The sequence below is a fragment of the Echinops telfairi genome, unplaced genomic scaffold (genome assembly GCF_000313985.2).
Source record: "Echinops telfairi isolate 266 unplaced genomic scaffold, ASM31398v2 ScPeMD7_5592;HRSCAF=6446, whole genome shotgun sequence".
Lineage (NCBI taxonomy): Eukaryota > Metazoa > Chordata > Mammalia > Afrosoricida > Tenrecidae > Echinops > Echinops telfairi.
In genome coordinates this window covers 28,567,500-28,594,007 of record NW_022109491.1, presented here as the reverse complement: position 1 = coordinate 28,594,007, position 26,508 = coordinate 28,567,500, and the positions used below count along the sequence as shown (strand labels likewise).

The window sequence follows — 26,508 nt, the reverse complement described above, 5'->3', positions numbered from 1 at the left end:
TATCACAGAACCCTTAAAGGAAAGATAGTACAGAACAGGAGTTAGGAATAAAGGCTGTGAATCAGTTAGACCTGGGTTATAGTCTCACCTTTCAATTTACTACTTCAGCCTGCACAAGTTATTTCGCCTTTCCTCCCTAAGTAATGGCCTGAATCCACAACGAGAAATGTATTTTGCGCTTTACTCAGTACTGTATACACATTTTGTGTAAAATGAAAACCGAATTTCTCCAAAATAATAAACATAACACGTAAAATAAATTTTTAAAAAGTAACAACAGAATTAGGAACATCGATTTCAAAAACTGATTTTTTTTTAAACTGATTTATGAATGGCCATGATCTGTACTTCGGAAATCATTCCAAGTTACCATTTCATTAATATAAAAATCCTTCATCTGAAAATATGAGATGGAGCCTACCTCAGAGGATAACTCTATAAAATTCCGTATAACACCACGAAAGTGGTGCGTTATTTCATGTGCCTCTTCTAGCCAGTCTCTAACTTCCACCAAATGACCTTTTCCTGCATGGGTCTGGGTAAAAAGGTAGGGAAGGCACTGATGGGATCCACCTGCGTGTAATTATTAACAAGCATCATTTTGAATGCCATTTGCTGGGTATAAAATAAATGAGCCCCCTAAAAAGCAGAGGGGGTGTGGGGTGTAGATCTCACTACCAGCAAGGTCCAGGACTTCCTGGCTCACAGAGCAAGGAAAGCTGAGTGCTTTGGGGCAGGAGGCTGGCGTTTGGAGTAGGTGCCTGGGCAATATTGGGGGAGCTGAGTGACCCTGGGCTGAGGTTTACTGCAGAGTCGTGGGCCCTATGGACGTTTATTAGCAGCCCTGAAGGAATTTTGAAACATATCTTGACTGAATGACTATATCCTGAGCATTTCTTACCTGTATGGCAACCTGTTAACTTCCTTAATAAAACCTTTAATCATGATTACTGTCTGTGAGTTCTGTGTAGCCACTGCAATGAATTATAGAATCTAGATGAAAAAGTAGAAAATGCTCTTTGAGACAGAACACAAATAATTCGCATCTTATCTATGATAGAACTACAAGCAACTTAAAAGCAAAAGCCAGTATCAGACATTACTCTTTCTGCAGCCTCTAGCCTACCAAGAGGAGTGGGGTGCCACAAACATGAACCGTACCTCATCTATTATATTGACAGCTATCAGAGCAATAAGAACAATTGTAACAGTTCACACAAAACAAGGTCAATTACGTGTGGACACCATTTTGGGTATTTCACCCATTATAATCCTAACAGCTACCTTATGAGGTACGTACTATTATTATCCTTCCTATTTTACAGATGAAGAAATTGGGACCTGTGGCATCCAGAATTTCAGTATATTTACCTATGGTCACACAGCAGTGAAAGGCAGAGTGGGATTCAGACTCAGGTAGTGCAACCCTGTTCTACTGCCATGCCAGTTGGGAGTATGGGATGAAAGCAGGTAGTGAGAGCTACAACCCACACCCCCTCTGCTTTTCAGAGGGCTCATTTATTTTATACCCAGCAAATGGCATTCAAAATGACGCTTGTTAATAATTACACGCAGGTGGATCCCATCAGTACCTTCCCTACCTTTTTACCCAGACCCATGCAGGAAAAGGTCGTTTGGTGGAAGTTAGAGAGACTGGCTAGAAGAGCTGCATCGGGTTGTGGGGTCTAGCGAAAATAATGTTATCTGCAGTACAGGGTCACTATGAGTTGGCATCCACTTGATGGTAGTGAATTAGTTAAGTAGTAATCAAATTAGTATCCAATTGCTCAAATGATTTTTGTGGGCCTTCGTCCCCCGGGTCCCCCCACCCCCTTGATTCTACCTAGAGGAGCTCACCATCGAACAGGGAGGAAATTTGAGGATGCTCTGAAAGACTTGTGGGAAAATGGAACTAATCTAATGGACTTTTCCCACCGACCCTTCATTAAGTCAAGGGGGTAGAAACAGAGCAGAGAACAGTGATTTTTGCTGGCGAAGTAACCACAGTTACACCGTTGTCAAGAAAGGATTATTCTGTTTACTACCTGTAAAGGGCCCTTTCATCCTCTTCCAGACCAGTAATATGAAGCTCAAAGAGCAAGAAACGTGTTCTATCTGCCTTAGTCTCAGGCCTAGGTCTCTGATGCTGTCCTTGGGGCCAATTCCACTTCATCCCAAGGACTCAAACTCCAGGCCGAATGTGAGCTGGCCTGATGCTCTGAATAAACTGGCTGTGCATAACTTCACCGTTTCCCCAAGCACCTCTCACCTGTTTCTGTTTTGAACATCTACATCCATGCTCCTACATAAGTCTCTCTTCCTTCTCAAGGCTAACCTGTAACTCGGGCTCGCTATCGTTTCATCCTCAGAGGCACTTGCACCATCACGGGATTCTCTCTTCTTTTGCAATTTGAACCTTCTTCTTTTCTGTGGTTTTAAACACACATAAGCCTCCTCAGTCTAACCAAGGTCCCATCCAAAGCAAGATGCTACTCATAAGAATCTTCATGTCTCTTGACTTGGTGTTAACCAGAAATTCCTGAGAAATCCCTAATACAGACTTCCATTCCAACACTTCACTTGGGCTATTTTAAGACCTTTTTTTTTTTGGGGGGGGGGGGCCTAGAAAGCACAAGCAGCAATAAGAATAGATAAAAGCAAAGTGCAATCAATAGGCAGCACCTTCAGTACCTGAAGGAGGGAAGGTTTCTGGAGTGGTTGCTGCCGTGCTGGCGTTCCCCTCCGAGGGCTCTGTGCTGGCATCTGTGAACTGGCTATCTGGAAGCCATGTCCCATTGGGTGAAATCATAGTAACTCTCGAATAGCTGCCTGCTGTCCTTGTGGTCCCATTGTCAGGGGCTGAAGAATTGATGGTAGTTACATAGGTGGGTCCCAGAGTTTGATTTGGGCTGAATGTTGGTGCCACAGAAAGGGAAGTTACTGATGAACTTGTACTTGAAGTTTTGTTCTCTTCTTTAGCTGGCTCTATCGTTGATGTTTTAGTTGATCTTGTAACTTCTACTGAAGGTGAAACTATAAACACCAAAGAATAAAGAAATAAAACATGTAAGGCCCAAAAGTACAGTTATGAGGCACAAAGCAGCAAGTCTTACTAATCTCTCAGACAGCTGGAAACCAAGCAGAAATTCCCTCCACATACATGTGTTGTTATCTAATGCTAGTCCCTGGACTCTTTTTTGTTTATTTATTTGTCCCTGGATTCTTTACTCAGATCCTTAGACTCAATATATAGGAGGCTTAAATATATCAGCAATTGACTTCCCTTTTCAGGCATGAACCGTCTCTTATTTTTAAAGGTATGCTAACAATCCTGGCAGAGATTAGAAGGCGACATGTTTTGGAAAATGTAGCTAACGCATTTAACAATTTGTGTAAAAAGTGATAGATGGGAACATATATACTGTGTAAAATTTCACTGAAAACCATCACGTATTATTTAAAAGATAAAAAAGGGTATGCAGTATGTAAAGCAATTCTGAGCACTTGATGTGACTGAGATTTTCAAAGACACCTGTTACTAACATTTTGGAATAAAACTTTAATATTATTTTCTTTCTTTTTCCAATAAACACATGGGTTAATTGAAGATTGGAGGGATAAATGGGTCGGTGAGCCTCAGCTTTCGAGTTCTCGGGTCTCCTGCTTTGTGATAGTCAGACCAGGGTGCGGCTGCCTTAGCCAGTTCCCTGCTTCAGCTGGCAAGGCTCACTTCCTGCAAGACATCCCAAGAAGAAACCACATGGACCTACCCCGGTGCAGCCCTGGATGCTGGAACAGCCCTGTGGAGACCCCTGCCAGTGCCGAGATGCTTACACACTCACCAATTGGGCTTTCCTCCTGCAGTCGGCATCATAGTGTGTGTTTTGTGAGATGGAGGAGGACTTTGTGGATTGGTGTCAAACATATGGGTTAATGTTGGACTTGTGGGCTTGGGCAGCACTGGGTTGGGATGGTTGTTTTTTTTTGTTTTGTTTTGTTTTTGTGTGTGTGTGTGTGTGTATGTGCACTTAACCTTTATATAAAACTCTCTTATACATGAGTTTCTGTGGATTTATTTCTCTAAAGTACCCAAACTAACACACGTTTATACCAGCCAAGTCTTCAAATGTAAATCCTTAAACATGGAAGTAAAATTTTGTTCTGAACACAAGTCTCATCACATGACAATTTACCTGTGGTAGTATTATTGGCACTGGCATATATCAGACCACTGCCAAGCAGAACAAGAATGAACCAGAAATCCATGTTGACCTGGAAAACAGAAAGCAACATTACAGGATGTCCTCTATTACTGCAACCGTATTCAGATTATTCACCAAAGGAATCGTTTGGACAGAAAGTCCACAGAGGACTGATGATCTTCTAGGAGTATGATATGCTCATTTCCTCAGGAGTTCAAGTATTTAATTAAGCTGTCATGTAAACTGAGATCCTGGGTGGTACAAACAGTTCATGTTAATCCAAAGGCTGGAGATTTGAATTGCCATGAGTCACAATCAACTCCACAATAATGATGTCTTCTTTTAATAAGAATGTTTTTTGCTTTCTACACTAGTGATTTGCAATCCTAGCTAGACATTAAAATCACTCATGAGTTTTTAAAAAATCTCTGATCCAGGCTGCATCTGAAGCTCTGGCAGGTAAGAGCTAGGTAGCAGTCTGTTGCAAAGTTCCCCCCACCTTTCCCCCCCCCCGCCAAAATCATTTCACTGGGGGCTCTTAAAGCTCTTATAACATTCCATACATCAATTTTATCAAGCATATTCATACATATGTTACCATCATTACTCTCTAAACATTTACTTTGTATTTGAGCCCTTGGTATGAGTCGTCCCTTCGTCGTCGTCATCCCCCCGCCCCCACCCCCCACCCCCGCCGCCCCTCCATAAAGCTCCCTTGATGGCGCCTATGCTGTAATCTCCAGATTGAGAGATGAGGAGGAGGTCGGTTGATGGCATCAATTTACTATCCTGGGATGCAGACATCCTAACAGTCTTAATCTTTATTCCACTTCAAACCGTATCAGCTGTGACGCTTCAGCCAATCAGAGTCTGTGCTTTTCAGTGAGCTAAGTATTAGGGAGACAAGCGGGGAGTAATGTGCTCACAGGCCCCATCTTCATGGGCTCACAGATGGTTCAATGTTGTAGCCACTCTCCCAGAGAAACAAGGAATGCCTCCTCTGTGCGGAGGAGAAGCAGGTTCATACATATCCTAGCAGTAGTCATATCAAATGTTGACCACTTCTCCTCACTCTGCTCGGGCTATGATGATGATTAAATCAGTGATAGATTATTGGATTTTTATAAGTCTGTGAAAGATCTGAATGGTGATTATTTCTGACAGATCCCAGCTTAATTCCCACTTAACCTTAAACTAAAAACTGGGAGAGAATACAATTTCTTCCATAAGATTGGAAGGTAAGTACACATATCTATGACTAATCTTGATAGAGAATGGTATTGGGGGGAAAATACATCTTTGGGAGAAGGGGCTAGGCCATCACCTCATTCTATATACCAAAATAAACCCCAGATGGCTAAAGAATTACAGGTTTAAAAACACTGAAAAATGTATAAATGAGTATTTATTTATATGGAGTCCAGGATGGAGGACTTTCTATGCAAGGGAAAAAAAGAGGGGGGTGGGGATCACAAAAGTAAAATTTAGAAATTTGACAATAAAAATAATATGAAGTAATACATGCAAAAGAAACTTACTGAGGCCAGCCCCAATCCCAACTATGTGGACACCCCCCCCCCTCACCCTCAGAAGAATGCACTTCAGAGGACAGCACTGGGGCTACGGCTTGGGGAGAGGGGTGTGTCTGATTAGAGCACTCGGGAGAAACAGAGGGATGGAGGGAGGAGAGGACATCCTGGCCCACTAAGCCCCGAGGACGATGTTCCTGCTCTGAGCAGACAACACACAGAGAGGACCATAGTGCTGGCCCCACCACGAGACACAACATCCTCACTAAACCATAGCACTGCGGGGGACAACACTGGAGACACAGTGCCAGAATTGTGCACAATCTGACCCCATCACGCTAGGGCGAAACACTAAGGGCATGCAACAGAGCAGCAAGAGGAGCAAAGTGATGAAATCCCTGGGAATACCAAAAATAAACTTTGGAGACAGAGTGTGGTATCCCATCAGACTCGACTGGAAAACACTCGTAAATGCCAACAAACTTAAGCTATTTATAGGCTTTTCCATTTTTGTCAGTGGCTTTCTTTGTGTTGCTGTTGTTATTGTTTTGTTGGTCTTGACTTCCTTTGTTATTGTTGTTTTTGGCTTTGCCTGGTTTTTGCGCTTATTAATCTAAATAAGATAGGCAGGATATATAATTTGGAGATGAAAAGAATGGGACCAAAAGTTCGGAGGGATACGGGAGAAGGGGAAGTGGGAGAAAGAGAGTGGGGGTGGGAGTGGGGAATCAACCTACGGACAAGGGAACAACAAGTGAACTAAAATCAATGGTGAGAAGGGCTAAGGATGCCTAATGGGGCTTAATCAAGAGCAATGTAGCAGCGAGGAATTACTAAACCTGAATGAAGGCCGAACATGATGGTGGGACAAGAGGAAACTAAAAGGAAATAGAGGAAAGAACCAGGAGGTAAAGGACATTTATAGATGTCTAAATACAGGCATGTACATATGTAAATATATACATAATGAGAGGGGAATAGAACTATGTACTCATATCTATATGCTCAGAATTAAGGTTGCAGAAGGACATTGGGCCTCGACTCAAGTACTCCCTCAACACAAGAATACTTTGTTCTGGCAATCTGGCATTCTGTGATGCTTCACCTTGCTGACAGGATCGCTGAAGGCAAAATGGGTGCATAAGCAAATGTGAAGAAAGCTGATGGTGGCCGGCTATCAAAAGATATAGATAGCGTCTGGGGTCATAGGCTTGAAGATAAACAAGCGGCCAACTAGTTCAGAAGCACCAAAGCCCACATGGTAGAAGCACACCAGCCTATGTGATCATGAAGTGTTGATGGGATCAGGTATCGGGCATCTAAGACCCAGAACAAAGTCATACCTAATGTGAATGGGGAGGGGGGTATGGAGTGGAGACCCAAAGCCCATCTGTAGACATTTGGACATCCCCTCACAGAGGGGTCACAGGGAAGAAAGGAGCCAGTCAGGGTGCAGTATAGCACCAATGAAACAGACAATTTTCCTCTAGTTCTTTGGTGCTTCCTTCCTCCCATTATCGTGACCTCAATTCTACCTTACAAATCAGATTAGACCAGAACATGCACACTGCTACAGATAAGAGTCCACAACACAGGGAATGCAGGATAGATAAACCCCTCAGGGCCAAAAATGAGAGGAGAGATATCAGGTGGATTAGGTGAGGGTGAGGGTAGAAAAGGGGAATCGATCACCAGGATCAACCTAGAACCCCCTTACAGGGGACGAACAACAGAAAAGTAGATAAGGGTCGACAGAGGATGATGTAAGATATGAAAATAATAATCTATAATTTATCAAGGGTTCGAGAGGGAGGGCGGGGGGGGGAGGGGAAAGAAACGGGGAGCTGATATCAGGGGCTCAAATGGGAAGAGAATGCTTTGAAAATGATGAGGGCAGCATATGTGCAAATGTGCCTGACACACTGGGTGAATGTATGGATTGTGATAAGAGATGTAAGAGCCCCCAATAAAAGTATTTAATAAAAAATAAACTTATCATAAATAATGCTAAAAAGGAAACAAACTGGGATAATTATCACCAATAAAGCAAGATTAAACCCATTAGCATACAAATCTAAATATTAAAATGAGAAATATGAAGATCTCAATTTTGAAATATCTGAAGAACCTTGCAAAACAAAAAGAAATAACTAAAAATTTTAAAAATACATTTGAAAATGCTAATTGTCCCACTAACCAAAGGAACAAAATGAGATAATATTTTTACTTTCCAACTCAGAAAAGTAATTGATCAGATTAAATATTCGGTGTTGGCAAGAACCACTTGAAAAAGACTCTCTCAAGCTGGTGAGAATGTCAATTAGCTTACAGTAAAAAACTCCTTCCCAGGAGGATTATTCAAGAATTGTACAGGTGTTCATATTGTTTTCTTACATATTTCCAAAGTTAGTCTTAAGTAAATGTAAATAATCTGAAACTTAGGTTAAAATTTATATGTAAAGATATTCATTACAGTAGAAAAGAAGAAATCACCCAAATATCCAATGATAGAAAACATTTTTAAAAGCTTGAAGGTAAACAAGCGGCCATCTAGCCCAGAAGCAACAAAGCCCACATGGAACAACATATCAACCTGTGTGATCACGGGGTGTCGAACGGATCACTGAAGACAAATGGGTGCATAAGCAAATGTGGCGAAGAAAGCTGATGGTGCCCGGCTATCAAAAAGTATAGCGTCTGGGGTCTTAAAGGCTTGAAGGTAATCAAGCGGCCATCAAGCTCAGAAGCAACAAAGCCCACATGGAAGAAGCTCACCAGCCTAAGCAACCACGAGGTGTCGAAGGGATCAGGTGTAAGGCATCATCAGAACAAAAAATCTTACCATAGTGAATGATGGGGGGAGTGCGGAGTGGAGATCCAAAGCCCATTAGTAGGCCACTGGAGATCCCCTTGCAGAGGGGTCTCGGGGAGGAGATGAGCCAGTCAGGGTGCGATGTAACAATGATGAGAAATACAAGTTTCCACTAGTTCCTAAATGTTTCCTCCCCGCTCCCACTACCATGACTCCAATTCGATCTAGCAAGTCTGGCTAGACCAGAGGAGGTACACTGGTACAGATAGGAACTGAAAATACAGGGAATCCAGGACAGATGAGCCCTATAGGACCAGTGGTGTGAGTGGCAAAACAGGGAGGGTAAAGGGAGAATGGGTAGGAAAGAGGGAATCGATTACATTGAACTGTGTGTGACCTCCTCCCTGGGGGACAGACAACCAAAAAGTGGATGAAGGGAGACGTCGGACAGGGCAAGATATGGCAAAATACCCATTTATAAACTATCAAGGGCTCATGCGGGAGGGGGGAGCGAGGAAGGAGGGGAAAAATGAGGACCTAATGTCGGGGGTTTAAATGGAGAGAAAATGTTTTGAGAAACGATGTACAAATGCGCTTTACACAATTGATGTGTGTATGGATTGGGATAAGAGTTGTATGAGCCCCTAATAAAATGTTAAAAAAAAAAGTTGAATTAAACATTATACTGGCACTTACAATATTGCATTCAAATTATTCCAAGTAATGTACCCAAAGAATTAAAGAAAACAAAACTTTAAGCTTAATTTTCTAAGCTTAAAAAAAAAGAAGACAAAAATAAAGCCAGATAGAGAACAGAGCATACCATTTCATTTCAACTAATTTTATGTTTACATGAGTGTATATGCATTAAAGTCGACTGGAAAGAAACTGTATAATTTTGCATACACTTTATAATTTTTATATTCCTCCTTATACTCTTCATGATTTTCTTGAGTTTTAAAACAATCTATTTTTTAGAAGTAGGGAAAAAAATCTATTAAAGGTAAAAATACAGTACGTCGTCAGTGAAGATCCATATCATAACAAAGTATACAGGCCAGGACCAAGAAAACTATAGTAATGGCCTCCTCCTTCGAAAAGGTCAGAAAGCTGCTCAACTCCTGGGAGGCCCTGGCCCTCTACCTAGAACCCCTCTGCAACCACACCAACCTTAATTCCCCTCTTTGAGTTTCCACATCTTCTAGAGGAGCCCTGGTGACGTACTGGTTACGCGTTGGGCTGTTAAGGTCAGCAGTTCAAAACCACCAGCAGTTCTGTGGGAGAAATACAAGATTTTCTACTCCTGTCAAGAGTTATAGTCTTGGAAACCCACAGGGAGAGTTCTATCCTGCTCTGCAAGCTCACTATGAGCAGAGAGTTTGGAGTGAGACCATGAGAACCACCCCAGAGCTTCCTGACGGAAAGCCAGGGTAGGGGCTTCCTCACTCAAAGAGGCCAGGTGCAAACCATTTCTCCTGGAGTCTGCTCCAACAGCCCCGTTCCCGACGCTTTTCACGGCTGGGTGAACAATTTCTCCGCACTGCCATCACTGAAGGCATGGTGATGTGGCTCACACTTTTCTTCCCATCTCCTTGTCCTGGCCTCCTCCTGGATGATGTCAACATCCTCACGAATGGCAATCCCCACAATCTGGGCTATTCTGTCAGTAACATGACTTCCTCGATTCCAATGACCTTATACCTTTATTTCACTTGGGCCACCCACAACAATGGCTACAGTCTACATGCTGTCATGATCCGGAAAAGCTTTCACACCGAATCTGATTTCCCACTCCTCAGCCGCACTTCCTTTCCTCGCGGCTCCCCTGTTCTGTTTACTCCACCGATCCCAGACCTTATCCAGCCCCGTGAGCCCCTTCCTAGTTCTCCCTTCGCTTGGTTTCCTCTTCTTCCCAATCAGTAAAATTTGGGACCAATGTGATCACTCTTATTAACATCCTACATTCCTTTACTACACTGTTCTTCTATTACACCTACTCAAAAAAATCTAATCCTGCGTGAATTCAACTGTCATTTCTATATGCTTGCTGCTTAAGAAAATCAATCCAGAAGGTTGATATCGTTACAAATCACTATTCCTGGCCTTCATGGAACTCAACACATTCTTCAACCTTCCTGCATTTCCGTCAGCTCTCTCTCTCTCCAATTCTCCATAGCAGCGACTTCAAACCCCCTTCTCCTAACCTTCTCCTCCCACACTCTTGGCAGACGACCGTGTTTTTCTGTCAGACAACACTGAAGCCACTGGACCGGACACACTCAAGTCCTAGTCACTCGATCTAGAATGTCCTCCTTTCCTGCACTTCCTCCAGGATCTCCGTCCCTTAGGAACTTGTTGATCTTCTAACACCTTCTCCTGGCTTAAAGTTCTCCCTTGCATATCAGTAGTTTAGTACAACTGAGAATTTTTCAGAAAAAGAAGAACTCCTACATCAATTCTTCAGCCTAGCATCTTCTTTACTCCACTTCACAGCCAAATTTCTAGAAAGCGTTGTCTCCATGGCAATCTGGCTTCCATTTCCGCCATTCACAAAAACAGCTGCCTCCTATTGAAAACGACCTTTTTAAAGGTATTTGTAGGGCAGCCACAAGGTCCAATTTCCTTAAGAATATAAGGGGTTCCTACAGATTACTTTTACAAGGACCAAGAAGCTAATAGGAAAATGGAGAAAAGATATTAAACAGACAATTCAGAGAAAAGTCAACAGTTCTTTTAGGATGAAGAGATGCTCGGTCTCCTTTATGATCAGGAAAAGCCATTTTTCATCTGTCATGTTGGCAATATTAAAAAACCCGAACAATGTATTGACAAAGATTTGCGTAAATAGGTACACTCACAGAATCTGTAAATATTTACCAATATTATAAATTCAATACAATTCCATTTGTGGGAACTTATGCCACAGATGTATCTGTTTTCAAAATGACCCAGGTACATGACTATTCAATGCAGCAATGCTTGCCACCCCGACTCCCGAGCAAAAGAATCAGAAAAAAACATTGTTTATCAGGACAGGGCAGAATTAAATGAATTATGACACATTCATCCAACTGAATACTAGGCAGCCATTACAGAGAATGAAGGAGCTCTTCGGGGTTCATCTTATTTTCGTGCACAAGATATATTAAGTGGGGAGGGGAAAAGCAAAGTAAGAAATAGTGTTTCCATTTGATTCAAAAGGGAAAATTTCAAGAAACCTAATACTGGTTTTCTCCTGGGGGCGGGGGGGAAGGAGGACTAAGGAATTCAGGACAGACTCTTCACCGCAAATGCTTTTTAATTTTTTGATTAATAGGCTTCAATTTTAGAGCCATTTTCGTTTGAGCAGAAAAGTACAGAGTTCACATGTCCTCTCCACTTGCCCAGTTTCCCTTACTATTAATACCTTGCATTGGTGTGGTACAATTGTGGTAGCGGATGAACCACTATCGACACATTACTAGGTCAAGTTTATGTAAGATTCGCTGGGTGCTGTACGTTCTACTGTTTCTGATGGATACCGTCACGTACACATGACAAAGGAGCCCTGGCAGTGTGGTGGTTTAAGCTCTGCGCTGGGAGCCCCAGGTTGCAGTTCCAAGCAGCTGCTCGACCGGAGAAAGTTGTGGCAGAAAATGTGGCAGTCGGCTTCCATAAAGATTACAGCCTTGGATACTCCATACTTCTGTTTTAAGAGAGAAAGATGAGGTTTTGGGCTCCAAGAAGGATTTATAGCCTTGGAAACCCAAAGAAGCAGTTCTTTGTTTTATAGGGTTGTTGTGTGAATCAACTTGATGGTAGTGAGTTTTGAGTTATAATGACGCATGACTGGAAGATCTTGTAATATGCTTATTTGCCATCTGTACATCTTTGGTCAAGTGCCTATTCAGATCTTTTACCAAATTTCTTATCTTTTTAAAATGTTCATCATCTATTATTGAGTTTTAAGAGTTTTCTGTGTATTTTAGATGCATCTTTTATCAGCTATGCATTTTTCACTGCCCTAAAAATCCACTTGCGATTTTTATCACATTTCCCCTTTCCTATCTCTCCAGCCTCTAAACCTGTTGCTATTGTGTTCCACCCATAGTGTCCCTATAGGACCCCCAGCAACCACTAACCAGCCTGCCTTCTTTCACTGAACAATATGGTTTTCAGGTTCCTCTACGTCTTTCCATGGCTTGACAGCTTATTTCTTTTTACCACTGAATAATTCTCTATGCATGGATCCAGGAGCACTGGTAACACAGTGGTTACAGTGCTTATCTGCTAACCATAAGGCCAGTGATTCAAATCCATCCAGCTGCTATGTGGAAAAAAAGATCATGATTTAGAGAGCCTTGGAAACCTATGGAGCCGTTCTACTCTAACAGGGTTGGTAAGTTGGAGTCTACTTGATCATTGTAGGGTTGGGTTTGTTTATCCATTTACCTCTTGAAGAAAGTTGCTATACACAATTCATGTGCAGGTTTTTATATGGACATATGTTTTGAACTCATTGGGGTAAATAACCAAGAATGTAATAGTAGGACAACAGATTGGTTTTTTTTAAACATTTTATTAGGGGCTCATACAACTGTTATCCCAATCCATACACACATCAATTGTGTAAAGCGCATTTGTACATCGTTTCTCAAAACATTTTCTCTACACTTAAACCCCCGACATTAGATCCTCGTTTTTCCCCTCCCTCCCAACAGATTGTTTTTACACGAAACTACTGCCAACTGTCTTCCAATGTTGTATCATTTACAGTCTCACTAATGAAATGAGGAGTCCTACTGCCCCACATCTTCATCAGCATTTGGGATTGTCGGTATTTTGAAAACACTGGACTGCTAACAGCAAAGTTGGCAGTTCAAACCTGTCAGCCACTCCTAAGAAGACAAATGAGGCTATTTGCTCCCATAAAGATTTACTGCTTCAGAAATCCTATAGCGTTGCAATGAGTCAGAAATGACTAGATGGCACAAGGTTTGGAATAGAAATAAAGTTTTTTGTTGTTTTAATATGCAATTCTTTAATGGCTTATGATGCTAAATATCTCTACTGTATACCTTCTTCGGTGAAGTGCCTGTTCAGACTTTTGCCCACTTTTAGCCTTTTTGTTTTGCTATTGTTGAGTTTTAAGATGCTCTTTTTTTTTGGGGGGGGGGGCATATTGGATATAGAAGTGCCTTATCAGATGTGTGTTGCAAACATTTTTTCGTAGTTTGTTATTAATCTTCTTGCCTTTTGCTATTTGAACCATCTTAAAAATAAATTTTACAAAATTTGGGGAGAAATAAAGTCAGATGATAAATCAACTGATATCCCCCACCCCACCCCTACATCCCACCCTGGAAACCCTGCCCCCTCCCCACAGCCTCTTTGTTGTGAAATCCCTTGACACTCTCTGTCATATCTGATTTATGGCCACACCATATTCAGTCAAAATCTCTTTTCCCCACACCCCTGAACTGTGATTATGAAAAGCTTGTTCTGCAATGCTCTGTAATGAAGGTGTAGCCTCAACATGGATGAACCGCTGCGGTTGGAATCTAGGGGAAATATGCACCACCACATTCAGGAGAAAACAAGCCCTGCCAGTCCACTAAGTGCCGGACACTGGAAACTCTGGGCACACTAATTCTAATAGTGGGGACAGGTCTGTAGGATGAGCTGCTGTTTGTGGTATTTTTTAGTTTAATACAGTACTGTGTCTGGCAATTTCTTATAAAACTAAACGTACACACACCTATCTTAGGATCGAGCAATTCCATTCTGATCTATTTACCCAAGAGAAACACAGGAAGTTCCTGACTCCAACATATTCAAGCTATGCCAAGGTTCCCTTATGACCATCTGGTTTTGTTTTGCACAGCTATCTTATCCTTAGAAATATGTGCTGTAAACCATGTTGTAGAGTATAATTTGCTGATGTTGTTATTCTCAGATGTTCAAAGATTAGATTTATAAAGATATTGACACCAAATGGTGATAATAATGAAAACCTAGAAAGACAAAATTGTCAACATATTAGCACTACCTGTACAAGGAGAAGATGCATTGACAGAAACAACTGGACGCGGGACCTAAAAGCTGTACGCTGAGTAGAAACAAACTCCTTCTACAGAAGAGTATGTATGTATGAGTCCATACAAGAAAAGCTCATCTACAGTGGGGAAACTCAGAACAGTTGCTTCGGGAATAAAGTTTATTCAAAAGGCATGATAGTTGACAATGGTAACTAAGTTTGTTATTCTTCTTTTTTTTTTTAACAGTTGTCGAAGGTAGGCACAGCAAAATGAACACAATTCAACAATTCCTACATGACAATCCAGTGACGAGAATTACATTCAAGTTGTGTAGTCATTCTACCCCTTCTTTTCCACACTGTTCCTTCCCCATTAATATAAGCTCATTGTCCCTCACTGACCTTTCTAGTAGCTATTGTCAATAATGTCAGTATAGACCTATATTCTTCAAAGGAGTGTGACAAATATTCTGATCTTGACAGGATCTAGGGTGAATGGATGGATGTATTTTTCAGAACTTAGTGGATGATAACCTTAAGAATTATGCATTTCACTGTATGTATATATTACCCTATAAAGATTCTCACACATAAACAATATCAGATTCTAGTTAATCATATGCATTCTGAGGTATTTGAGGAGAAATTTACTGATGTATGCCGCTTACTCTGAAATACATTTTGAAAATATGAATTGCAAGATAGAGATGAACAGATGTGGAATAAAACAAATAGGGTAGAATGTTAAATGCAAAAATCTAGGTGGTGGATCTACAAATCTTGTCACTTTTCTCTATATTCCAAAAACTTTATAACAAAATGAGTGGGGGGAAATCAATTTAAGAAGAACTGGCATTTTTATGACACTATATTTTATTGAGTCCTGGTGGCACAGTGGTTAAGTGCTGGGCTGTTAATAACCACGTCAGCAGTGAGATATGACCAAACGCTCCCTGGGTGAAAGACAGGACTTTCTACTCCTGTAAAGAGTTGCAGTCTCAGAAACCCACAAGAGCCGTTCTACCCTGACCTACAGGGTCACTATGAGTCAGCATCAACTTGATGGCAATGAGTCTGATTTAAAAAAAATTTTTTTTCTGTTCAATTATGATCTTTCTAATATTACGTGTTAAATAAAATTGCCTGTGAGGAGTCAAAACAAACCGATGGTAAAACAACAGGTATCATTGGATGCCTACTACGTGCAAAGTACCTTTTTTTTTTTTTAATCAATTTATTGGGGCTCATACAATTCATCACAATACATAGATCAATTGTATACATTTGTTGCCCTCATTATTCCCAAAATTCGCTTGCCTCTTGGGTTCCCGGAATCTACTCATTTTCCTTTTTTTCCCCCTCCCCTTCCCTTCCTCCTCCCCTCTCCCCCATGCACCGTTAATAATTTATAAATTATTATTGTATCTTATATTACACTGTCCGGCGTCTCCCTTCACCCACCCTTCTGCTGCCCGTCCCCCAGAGAGGAGGTTATATGTAGCTCCCTGTGATTCATTCCCCCTTACTACATCCCCTTTCCCTCCTGGTATCTCCACTGTCACCCCTAGTCCTGAGAGGTTCATCTGTCCTAGATTCCCTGCGTTTCCAATTCCCATCTGTACCGCTGTGCATCATCTGGTCTAACCAGGTCTGCAAGGCAAAATTGGGGTCCTGGTAGTTGGGGGGAGATTTTTTTAAATTTTTAAATAAACCCAGGACACAGTTGTCTCTTCATTTATTGAAGCTTTTGTTTCTCAACGTGCCTTACATTTCTTGCGGCATTTTTTCCTGCAGTATTTTATACTGTTACCATTATGAATGGATTCTTTTAAAATGTCATTTATTAAAGGGACACTTTTGCTAAACATGAAGAAAGGTGCTGGCCCACCTCATCCACCTGCATTACATATTATAAACTTTTTTTTTTTAAGTATGCTCATTACAGATACAAACAGAGGGACCGTAAAGCAAAACATAAGTCTCCTTCACCATATGCCAGTCTCATTTTCCAAAAGTGATTACTAAATGCTTTTTTTATACCCTGGAGAAATTTTCCGTATTATACCAGCATATACTCACATTTTAAAAAAATCCAAACTATAAATAGGATTATTACACATATTCTCTGCAGCTTACATCTTTACTTAATAATAAACCCTAGACATCTTCCAAAAGGAGCCTGGTAGTACAATGATTAGGTGCCTGCCTGCTACTGGAAAGGCCGGCAGTTCACACCCACTAACTCTTCCGTTGAAGAAAGCTGTGGCAGTAGCCTGCTCCTGTGAAACCCAGTGAGGCAGCTCTACTCTGTCCGAGAAAGGGCTCTGGGAGTTGGAATAAAGTTGATGGCAACAGGTTTTAGCCACTTTCCAAATTAATATATTTGGCTACCATTCTTTTAAAAGGTTACTATGCCATATTAACTTTAACCACTTTTTTTCCCTTTTGTTAACTAAGAAATGCATATGGCTTCCTCCCCTATCCTACACATCAGTCATTCTTCATTAGGCAACAGGGAGTAGCCTGAGTAAAGGTAGAATTATATATGCTAGAAAAGCCAAAATAATTGAAGAAATCCAGGTTTATACATCTTTCATTTTTCAAAAAAGTGTTTGTGAACTGTGAGTGTAGACCAACTGCGCAGCGAGGCTTGGGAGATGAGTCATGAGGCTTGGGCAGCTCCTCATGTATCAGACACAATGGTACACAAACTGTTTTCTCCTACCCCACCACACCCAGATGAAGGGCCAGTGCGTGGTCCTGATTTCATTACAAAACTTTTTTTTTTTTTACTCTGCTGGGGAAAATAAGTATTTTCCATTGCATATACAGTAGGGTGCTCAGTCAGTATGATTCAACATTCAAGTGACAGAAAAACCAAGATGTCATTAGCAATACTCACAGGCATTGGCTAAAAGATAAAGGGAGTTCTGAAAAATTCTGTGTGTGTGTGTGTGTGTGTGTGTATGTGTGTGTGTGTGTGTCTCTAAGGGCATTTCCTAACTGTGCTTAATATTCAAATCCAGCATGGTAATCAGTCACTGCTGAGATATATACTGAGGCTCTGAATGTCTCAGTAGGGTTGGACATGGACTGTGGGTGGTGCCCACTGGTTGCTAAATCATGTACACTTGCCCCCCTACCTCAAAGCCCACTCTGCACTGAACACTTGGTATGCCTCCATCTTTGTCAAGCCCATGATGCTAATATTGGGGTTAGTACAATTTACCATGTTGTCTACTTCTGCAGAGGTCTTTTGTGACTTGCTGAAGCGTTAAAAATGCACAAACCATGTATTTCAGAGGTAACTTATTTGAAATATATCCTGCACCTGAGTTGAAGGAACCATTAATAGAAATGCTGAACAGCTGTTAGAGAAAATCCTTTGGTTTTAGGCCAAAGAGCACGCCTCCCTGAGGACTAGAGAACCATGCCACCTTTGGCTGAGGGTCCGGAGAGGCAGAGAGGCGCAGAGAGGGGCAGAGAGAGGGGGGAGGGAGAGAGAGAGGAGAGAGGAGAGAGAAGAGAGAAGGGAACTAGTCCTGAGAAGAAAATTCCCATTCTTCAGCATTCCATCCAGCACAGCGACAAATTCTAGCCAAGGAGGAGATACAAGCACGTGTTTTAAGATCTCCTGGAAGGTGGCTTAAAAGGAGGGATAAACAAAAACCCACTGCCATTCTGACTTACAGTGACCCTATATAAGGTTTCTGAGGCTTTGTGAGTCTTTAGCCAGCCTCAGCATTCCCCCACGGAGTGGCTGGTGGGTTTGAACCACCCACATGTGGTTAGCAGGCCAATGCTTACCTGAAAGTGGGGCAAAAGCAAAACCAAACTCACTGCCATCAAGTCAATTCTGACTCCTTACAACCCTCTAGGCCAGTGGTTCTCAACCTTCCTCCTTACAACCCTCTAGGCCAGTGGTTCTCAACCTTCCTCCTGCGCGACTCTTTCATACAGTTCCTCATTGTTGTGGTGCCCCCCCCAACCATTACACTATTTTCGTTGCTACTTCATCACTGTCCTTTTGTTACTGTTATGAATTGGGTGACCGTTGTGAAAGGGGTCGCGACCCACGGGTTAAGAACCGCTGCTTTAGGGGAATAAAAAACCTTGTCTCTTTCCCTAGCAGAAACTGGTGGTTTCAAATTGCTGACCTGGAGGTTGGCAGCCCAACCCAAAACCACTACAACGCCGGGGCTCCTCAAAGGAGTGGGATTTTTTTTTCTTCTTCTATAATCTGGAATTCGGCTAAGATTGGAGCCCTAGCAGAGGCTCTGAGTCACACAGACCCTTAACATGCTCTGATGCTAAACCAAAAGTTGGAGGTTCAGGGCCAATCAGAGGTACAGCAGAAAGATCTAGCATTCTACTCCCTGCCTCCCCATAAAATCAGCCCATGAAAACCCTAAGCTCAGAAAAGAAGGGTGAGCATGCATAACTAGAAGAATGTAATAAAGGTCACTGGATTACACGGGTGGAAATTGTTGAACTGAACACGTGCTGTGCATATTCACAACAAAACAAATACTAAAACAAAATAAAAACAAATACTACAACAAAATACAAATGAAATCCCATACAGCACAGTTCGACTGCAACCCACGGGAGGTCATCATGAGTGAATTGCCTCTGTGACTAGTGTGGCTTTGTTTCTAGAGTTCTAGTAGCCACCGTGGGTCCTGGGGTGAACTTGAAATGACTAAGCAAAGAACTAGGAGTTGAGTTGCTGTGCCAGCCCCTGCTTAATGTGCTATTCCTGGTAGACGAGAAAGGAATAAACCGATTTTATCTTCTGATATATACAACCACCCAATCCTGCTACAGCTAGTGATGAAGAATAAATGATGAACATCCCATTCTGACTTACGATGATGGAGGAAGTGGAATGATGAGGGTGCTCAAAAATGCACTTTGCTCATCTCTGTTGCTTACTTGTAAGCGCAATGTTGCAGATATTTGCAATGAAAACATGTTGCAAGGAATCAGCAGTATAAAGTCCCCACCAGCAGTGGAGAACTCCAACTCAGCTACGCAACACGTTACCCGGAGTTTAGACTTTGGTTGTGATGACTTCCATTAAGAGCTCTTCTATTCAGAGTTAAACATTCAATATTCAATACGTGTTACTGACAAATATGAACAAGGGCCAGGCACATATTATCTCAATATTCCATAGATAGCATCTCAGTTCAGTCCCACGGACACTCCAAGAGTTAGGCCTTCTCTCACTGGAGAACACACAGTTGGTGAGTGGTGGGTAGAATTCACACCCAGCACTCTCTGGCTTTTCTTCACTGTTTGATACTTCAGAACCTTAAAGACCAATAAAGAAACTGATGTTTTTTGGGTTTTTTCCCCTCAATACTAATTAATTTAATAGATGACTACTTTCACTGTGTACATTTCTAAATAAAGAGACAGTGATCTTTTTATGCTTACTTCAATGTGTTCAGGCTAATCAGGGTAACAGGGATATTTTTATTATTATTAAAAGAGCATTTTATTGGTGGCTCTCACAAATCTTGCAACAATCCATACATCAATTTTTTTCCAATGATCTCTTTTTTTTAATTGTTTTATTAGGGGCTCATATAACTCTTCTTTTTAAAAATCATTTTATTAGGGGCTCATACAACTCTTTCACAATCCAAACATACATCCCATACAGCAATTGTATCAAGCATATTTATACATATATTACCATCATTCTTTTCTAGACATTTACCTTCTATTGAGCCCTTGGTATCAGCTCCTCTTTTTCACCTTCCTTCCCCGCCGCCCCCTCATGATCCCTTGATAAATTATAAATTATTATTTTCATATCTTACATCGACTGCTGTCTTCCCTTCCCCCATGGTTTCTGTTGCTTGTCCCCCTGGAGGGGTGTGTGTGGTTATGTGTCCATCATTGCAATCGGTTCCTCCTTCCTCCCTTCCTTTCCCCACCTTCCCCCGACCCTTCTGGTATTGTTATCCCCATTCCTGTTCTTGGACTTCATGTGTTGTGAGCTCTTATCTCTTATCTGTACATGCTGCAGTCTAGCCCACAGTGAAAGGCTGCACTGAGGTCATGATAGGGGGATGAGGAAGCCTCATGGAACCAGAGGAATACTATGTGTTTCATTGGTGCTTTACTAATGAAAATGGTTGACTCATCCCTTTACTAATGGTTGAATCATCCCTCCCCTGTGACTACTCTGTGAGAGGATGTCCCATAGTCTGCATATGGGCTTTGCTTCTCTGCGTCGACCCCCTCATTCTCAATAATATGGGTTTTTTTGTTCGTTTGTTATGGTTCTCCTGGCAGGAGGAAGGTAAAAGGAAACAATAATGATCAAGGAAACAAAGCTATGGATAGAGGTATAAGATATGTAAATATATTAATTCATAAAAAATAAAGGTATTGACCTATGTAGATATATTTATATGGCAATATACTGAGGTAGTGGACGAACTTCAGGCTTCTGCTCATACCCTCCCTTGATGCGAGAGCACTTTGTTCCAACAAAGTGGCATTCTGTGACACTCACTCTCCTGGCACAATCATTGAAGACAAAGCGGGTGCATAAGCAAATGTGGTGGTGAAAGCGGATGGTGCCCGGCTATCAAAAGATATAGTGTCTGGGGCCTTCAAGGCTTGAAGTTAAACAAGCGGCCATCTAGCAGAGAAGCAACAAGCCCACACGGAAGCACACCAGCCATGAGATCATGAGGTGTTATTGGGACTGGATAACAGGGGTTTTGAGACATCCATGTTTGTGACTGTTCAGGTAGACTCCTATTTCTTTCACAGCGGTGATGTTTTACAAAGCTCAGGCTTGCTCAAAAGGGTTTAATTCAACTCTCAGTCTTACCAAGGATGTCGGGGGACAGGGACAATGAAGTGGCAGCTGGAAGTGCCCAGCTCAACCCCAGTCCTTCTCCTAGAAAGGTTCAGTTTTGATAACTACAATCTTTAGTTACCTGTTATGTATGTGTGAGGCAATTGTACTAAGCATTTTACATACTTTAACCCTTCACAACCGCTTGAGAGTTAACTGCTGTTTTCCTCTTCCACAGATGAAGAAACTAAAGCTCTCTGAAATGAAAGGATTTGCTTAAGGCCACATACCTAATAAGAGACTCCCAGGATTCACCCTCAGGGATTTTAGAACTCCAAAGATCATGTTCTACTATATGTTCCACCAGATACTAGGATTCACCACACAGAACAGTAGACAGGGGTATGGTCATGAAGTTCACTAGCCTGTAGTAAGGCACAAATAGGCTATTTATGTAAATCCTGAATTATCACCTGCCATAAACATGCTAGTAAATCAACACTAGCATGAAGTGGGACACTGCACACTAGAGAAAAAAATTTCAGGGAAGGTGATGCTTCAGCTTAACTTGGAAGAATGAAACAATGCCCAACAGAAAGGTCAGACACAGTCTTTCAAGCAGAAAGGACAGAAACACCAGGACTTAAAAACTTTAGATAGGTGCCGAGTTCCAGAAATGGCAGGGAAATAGATAAGGGCATCCAGCAAGATCATCTTTGTTGGCTGAATGTGAAGAAAGAGGACGTGAAAGACTGGGACCTGCGGGGACATGTGGGAGAAAGCAGGAACGAGTCTAGAAGAGACGGTGATCAGATCACAAAGAAACCTGTAGGCCATATCAAAGAGCTCTGACTCCCACTTAATGCGCGGGGTGGTTGCCCAGATCAATCTGGACTTTATAAGCCATGACTGACAGTCGGGTAGAGGATGAACTGGTGGGAGTCACCACCAGAGCTGCTGACTGAGGTCTTCAGAAGTAATCTCAGCAATAAATCAGGAGGGCCTCGGAGGAGGGCAGGTATGAAGAACATCTAGGGAAGACTGATGAGAAAATTTACACAGGTACAGCCGCTGACTTCACAATGAGATGCTGGAGGTCAGGAAGACCCAGGTATCTGATCTAGGTGAACAGTAATAGAAACAAAAAGATGGTCAGCTTTGGGGCACCGAGTGGGGACACTGATGCATTTAGTTCAGAGCATGGACGGGTGGGTGGCACTACAGTGCATATTACATGTTGTGCCTATATGGTGGTGGGCAGAATGTCAGACAGGCAATGACGAAGCAGCTGCCATGGGAATCAGGCAGTAAGCCAAATAAGAAAAGAAGACAGCTGTAAGAGTGACAAAAGCAAGCAGTACTGAATGAGCGAGGCGGGCGACATCTGACAAGCACAGGAGGCAGGAGTAGGTGGGTGCTGATTAGCAGTAACTGATACATTCCACCAGGGGAAGGTGGAGCAGGAACACCATGCTGAATAGCTGCCAGTGAGAGAAACCTGCTAATGGGCCTTTGAAGTAGCCCTGCTGTGGTGGCCATCACGCCCATTCTGACTCACCGCAGCCCTGCAGGTTCAAGTAGAACTCACTGCCCCATAGATGGAAATGTTTACGCCAAGTGCAGGTGATGGACTGAGACCAATGGCCTTTGGTCTAGCAGCCAAGTGCTTAATCATTGTGTCAGTGGGGCTCCGTGAAGAAGTCTTAGAACACGAGAACTCAAAGTAGAGGCCTTCTTTCTATAAAAGCAACACGACAGATCCAAAATAAAGAGGGTTCCACAAAATTTGTGGGACTCTGAGGCCCTAAAATATTACTTGCTTCCATGAATGAAGTTACACAGGAATTGAAACAAAACTACTAAGGCAAGGAAACAATTTTAGATTCTACTGCCCGTCAGTTACACCTATGGCAAGATTCATTTTGAAGATTGGAGAGAAATGAGCCTGTAAGGGTGGTGGTGGTGGTGGTGGTGGTGGTGTGTGTGCATGCACGTGGGTGGGGGTGTAACGAAGATTACTTTAACAAAGTAACATAAAAAATCGGATTGGTATGATTTTATATCACAGATAATTAGGACAACACATGGACAAGTGTTAGTTCTATTTATAACACACCTTGGAATATACAACTGGATTATTTGAAACTGAAGAATTTTACACATTTGCATCAAATAAAAAATGAAAACCATCCAGGAATAATGTTGGAAGAGAATAAAATGGGAGGAACCACTCAACCGAATGTTAAGACCTACTGCTTATCTAATAATTAAGGCAGGGTGATGCTGGCAGAGAGACACATCGGTCAATCGAACAACCCAGAAACAAGCCCACACTAAAAAAACACCCCAACAATTTCTGACAAAAGTAACTCAGTGAAAACAGGACAGGACACACAGCCTTTTCAACAAATGGTGCAGTCAGTCAGCAGTTCCAAACTACCAGCTGGTCCGCAGGAGAAAGAGGAGGCTTTCCAATCTCGTGAAGAGTTACGGTCTCAGAAACCCACAGGGGCAGTTCCACTCTGTCCGACAGGGTGCTAGGAATTGGTATCGGCTTGATGGCAGTGAGTTTTGTTGTTATAACAACAACAACAACAAAAAAGGGTGGACTCTGATTTAATAATAACTTTTATACAAACATAGACTTAAAAGTGAACCACAGAACTTTACATGAAAAACATAAAACTTTTAGGGAAAAAAATACAGAAACAATTTTTTAGGATCTAAAACTAGGGAGAACGCTCTTAGATTTGATAGCAAAAGTGTTGTCTATACCAATAAAGAGAACAGCGACACCAGAAGGGGAAGAAAGGGGGACCCTATCACAATGATCTACATATAACCCCCTCCCAGGGGGACGGACAACGGAAAAGTGGGTGAAGGGAGACAACAGTCAGTGTTAGACATGAAAAAATTTTTAAATAAATTATCGAGGGAGGGAAGGGGGTGGGGGAGAGAAAAAGAGCTGATACCAAGGGCTCTAGTAGAAAGAAAATGTTTTCAAAATGAGGATGGCAACAAGTGTACAAATATGCTTGACACAATGGATAGATGTATGGATTGTGATACAAGCTGTAAAAGCCCCAATAAAATGATTTTTTTTAAAGTATTGTCTATAAAAGGAAAAAAAACAACAACAATGAATTGCCTCATCACAATTGAAAACATTGCCCAGAGCGAATTTTAAGCCTTACTGTCATGGTTATGCATTAGGCTGCTAACCACAGGTCACCAGTTCAAAACCACCAGTTGCTCCAGGGGAGAAAGACAGGGATTTCTATTCTTGCGAAGAGTTTCAGTCTTGGAAAGTCACAGGAGCATTTTTACCTTGTCCGACAGGGTCACGAGGAGTTGGCATCAACTGAATGGCAGTGTTTGGGTTTTTAATTAAACCAAAATCATCCCTTGAAGTCATTTTTCAATGAAATAGCAGTTTGGCTCAATTAGTAAAGAGTGCTCACCGTGAGAAGTGTGATCTTTTATCTATATGTGATTAAACTGACAACCACCCAACACCAACCCTACTGCCACCAGGCCAGTTCTGGCATACAGTAACCCTACTGGGGCAGAGTGGAACTGCTCCTTAAGGACTCAGACTGGGAAAAAATGTTGGCAATGATATATAGGACATCAAGGGGCTAGTCTCTAAAACCAAACTGCAACACCTCAACAAGAAAAAGATGAGTAACTCAAAAATCAGCAGAGGAACTTTGGTACATGTGCACAAGAGAATACTACACGGTGTTAACGACTACTGCTGACTCTGCAAAACAGCTCCTGACATGGATAGAATTAGTCAATCAGAATGAAATTAGTCAATCAGAAAAGGAAAATACTGTATGAGACCTCTGTTACATAAATCAATCAATCAAGAAACATTTTCCACACTAAAAGATACAAAGGTTTTGACGGGGTGGGAGGAGAAGGGAGGAAAAATAAAGTAACAGTCTAGAGCAAGTGTCCTCAAACTGCGGCCGCCGAGGACCTTTATCCGGCCCACTGGGCATTTTTGCCCCGTTTGTTTTTTTACTTCAAAATAAGATATGTGCAGTGTGCGTAGGAATTTGTTCATAGTTGCCTTTTTTTAACTATTGTCCGGCCCTCCAACGGGTCTGAGGGACAGTGAACTGGCCCCGTTTAAAAAGTTTGAGAACCCCTGGTCTAGAGGGTAGACAGGAGTTGCCTTGGAAAGGTGAAATGAAGACCCAACAAGAGGGAGATGGGCAAAAAAAAAAAAAGGTGTAAACATGGCAAGCCATTGGGAGGTTTGATACATTGTTGAATTAAAAAATGAATGATCTGGTCTCCGTAAACCCTCAACTAATCCTTTTTTTTTAAGTCATTTTATTAGGGGCTCATACAACTCTTATCACAATCCATACACACATCAATTGTGTACAGCACATTTGTACATCATTCTCAAAACATTTTCTCTCCACTTAAACCCCCGGCATTAGGTCCTCATTTTCCCCCTCCCTCCCCTCTCCCTCCTCCCTCATGAGCCCTTGATAGTTTATACATTGTTATTTTGTCATATCTTGCCTTCAACTAATCCTTAAGAAAGCTTAAAAAAAAAGTTTACAGTAAAATTGGAACTCTCGTAAACTGACAATGAAACTATAAAATGGTACAACCACTTTGTTTGGTAGCTTTTAAATAGGTAAACACACCTATCATACAATGTAACCATTCATTTTTTTAGTATTCACTCAAGAGTATAAGAAAGCACAATCATATTAATAAACTTGGACATGAATGTCCATAAATATTTTATTGGCAATAGCTCCAAGTTGAAAACAATCTGCCAATTGATCAACACATTTTATATAGTCATGTAATGGAGTACTAATAGCACTACAAAGGAATGAACTATTCGTATACACAAGATTCTAGATGAATCTCAGAATAGGGTGCTGAAGAAGCTAGATGAAAGAAAAAAAAAAGGACACAGTACCTGAATTTATTTATGAAACTTTAGGAAATGGCAACTGATCTACAGTCAGAGACAGCAGATCACAGGTTGCTTGGACAAGAGAAAGGGACCACAAATGGGAACAAGAACGCATTAGGGATCCATGGGCACGCTCACGTTCTCTTAACTGTGGTGCTACAGCAAGAAAGTGATA

The 26,508-nt window shown here is 41.7% G+C and overlaps 1 protein-coding gene across 3 annotated transcripts in view; it reads right to left on the bottom strand.

Annotated features, from left to right (window-relative positions):
• PTPRA (protein tyrosine phosphatase receptor type A) overlaps positions 1–26,508 on the bottom strand; it is a 97,703-nt gene that overhangs the window by 50,616 nt on the left and 20,579 nt on the right. For 2 of the 3 annotated variants that reach the window (XM_045295279.1, XM_004697876.2), the window contains exons 2-3: positions 4,194–4,272; positions 2,692–3,033 (exon numbers count right to left, since the gene is read on the bottom strand). In XM_045295279.1, the coding sequence (XP_045151214.1) occupies positions 2,692–3,033; positions 4,194–4,272 (421 nt within the window). Of the gene's footprint in view, positions 1–2,691; positions 3,034–4,193; positions 4,273–9,713; positions 9,814–26,508 lie in introns of those variants that run through there. The other variant, XM_004697875.2, reaches the window with a different exon arrangement.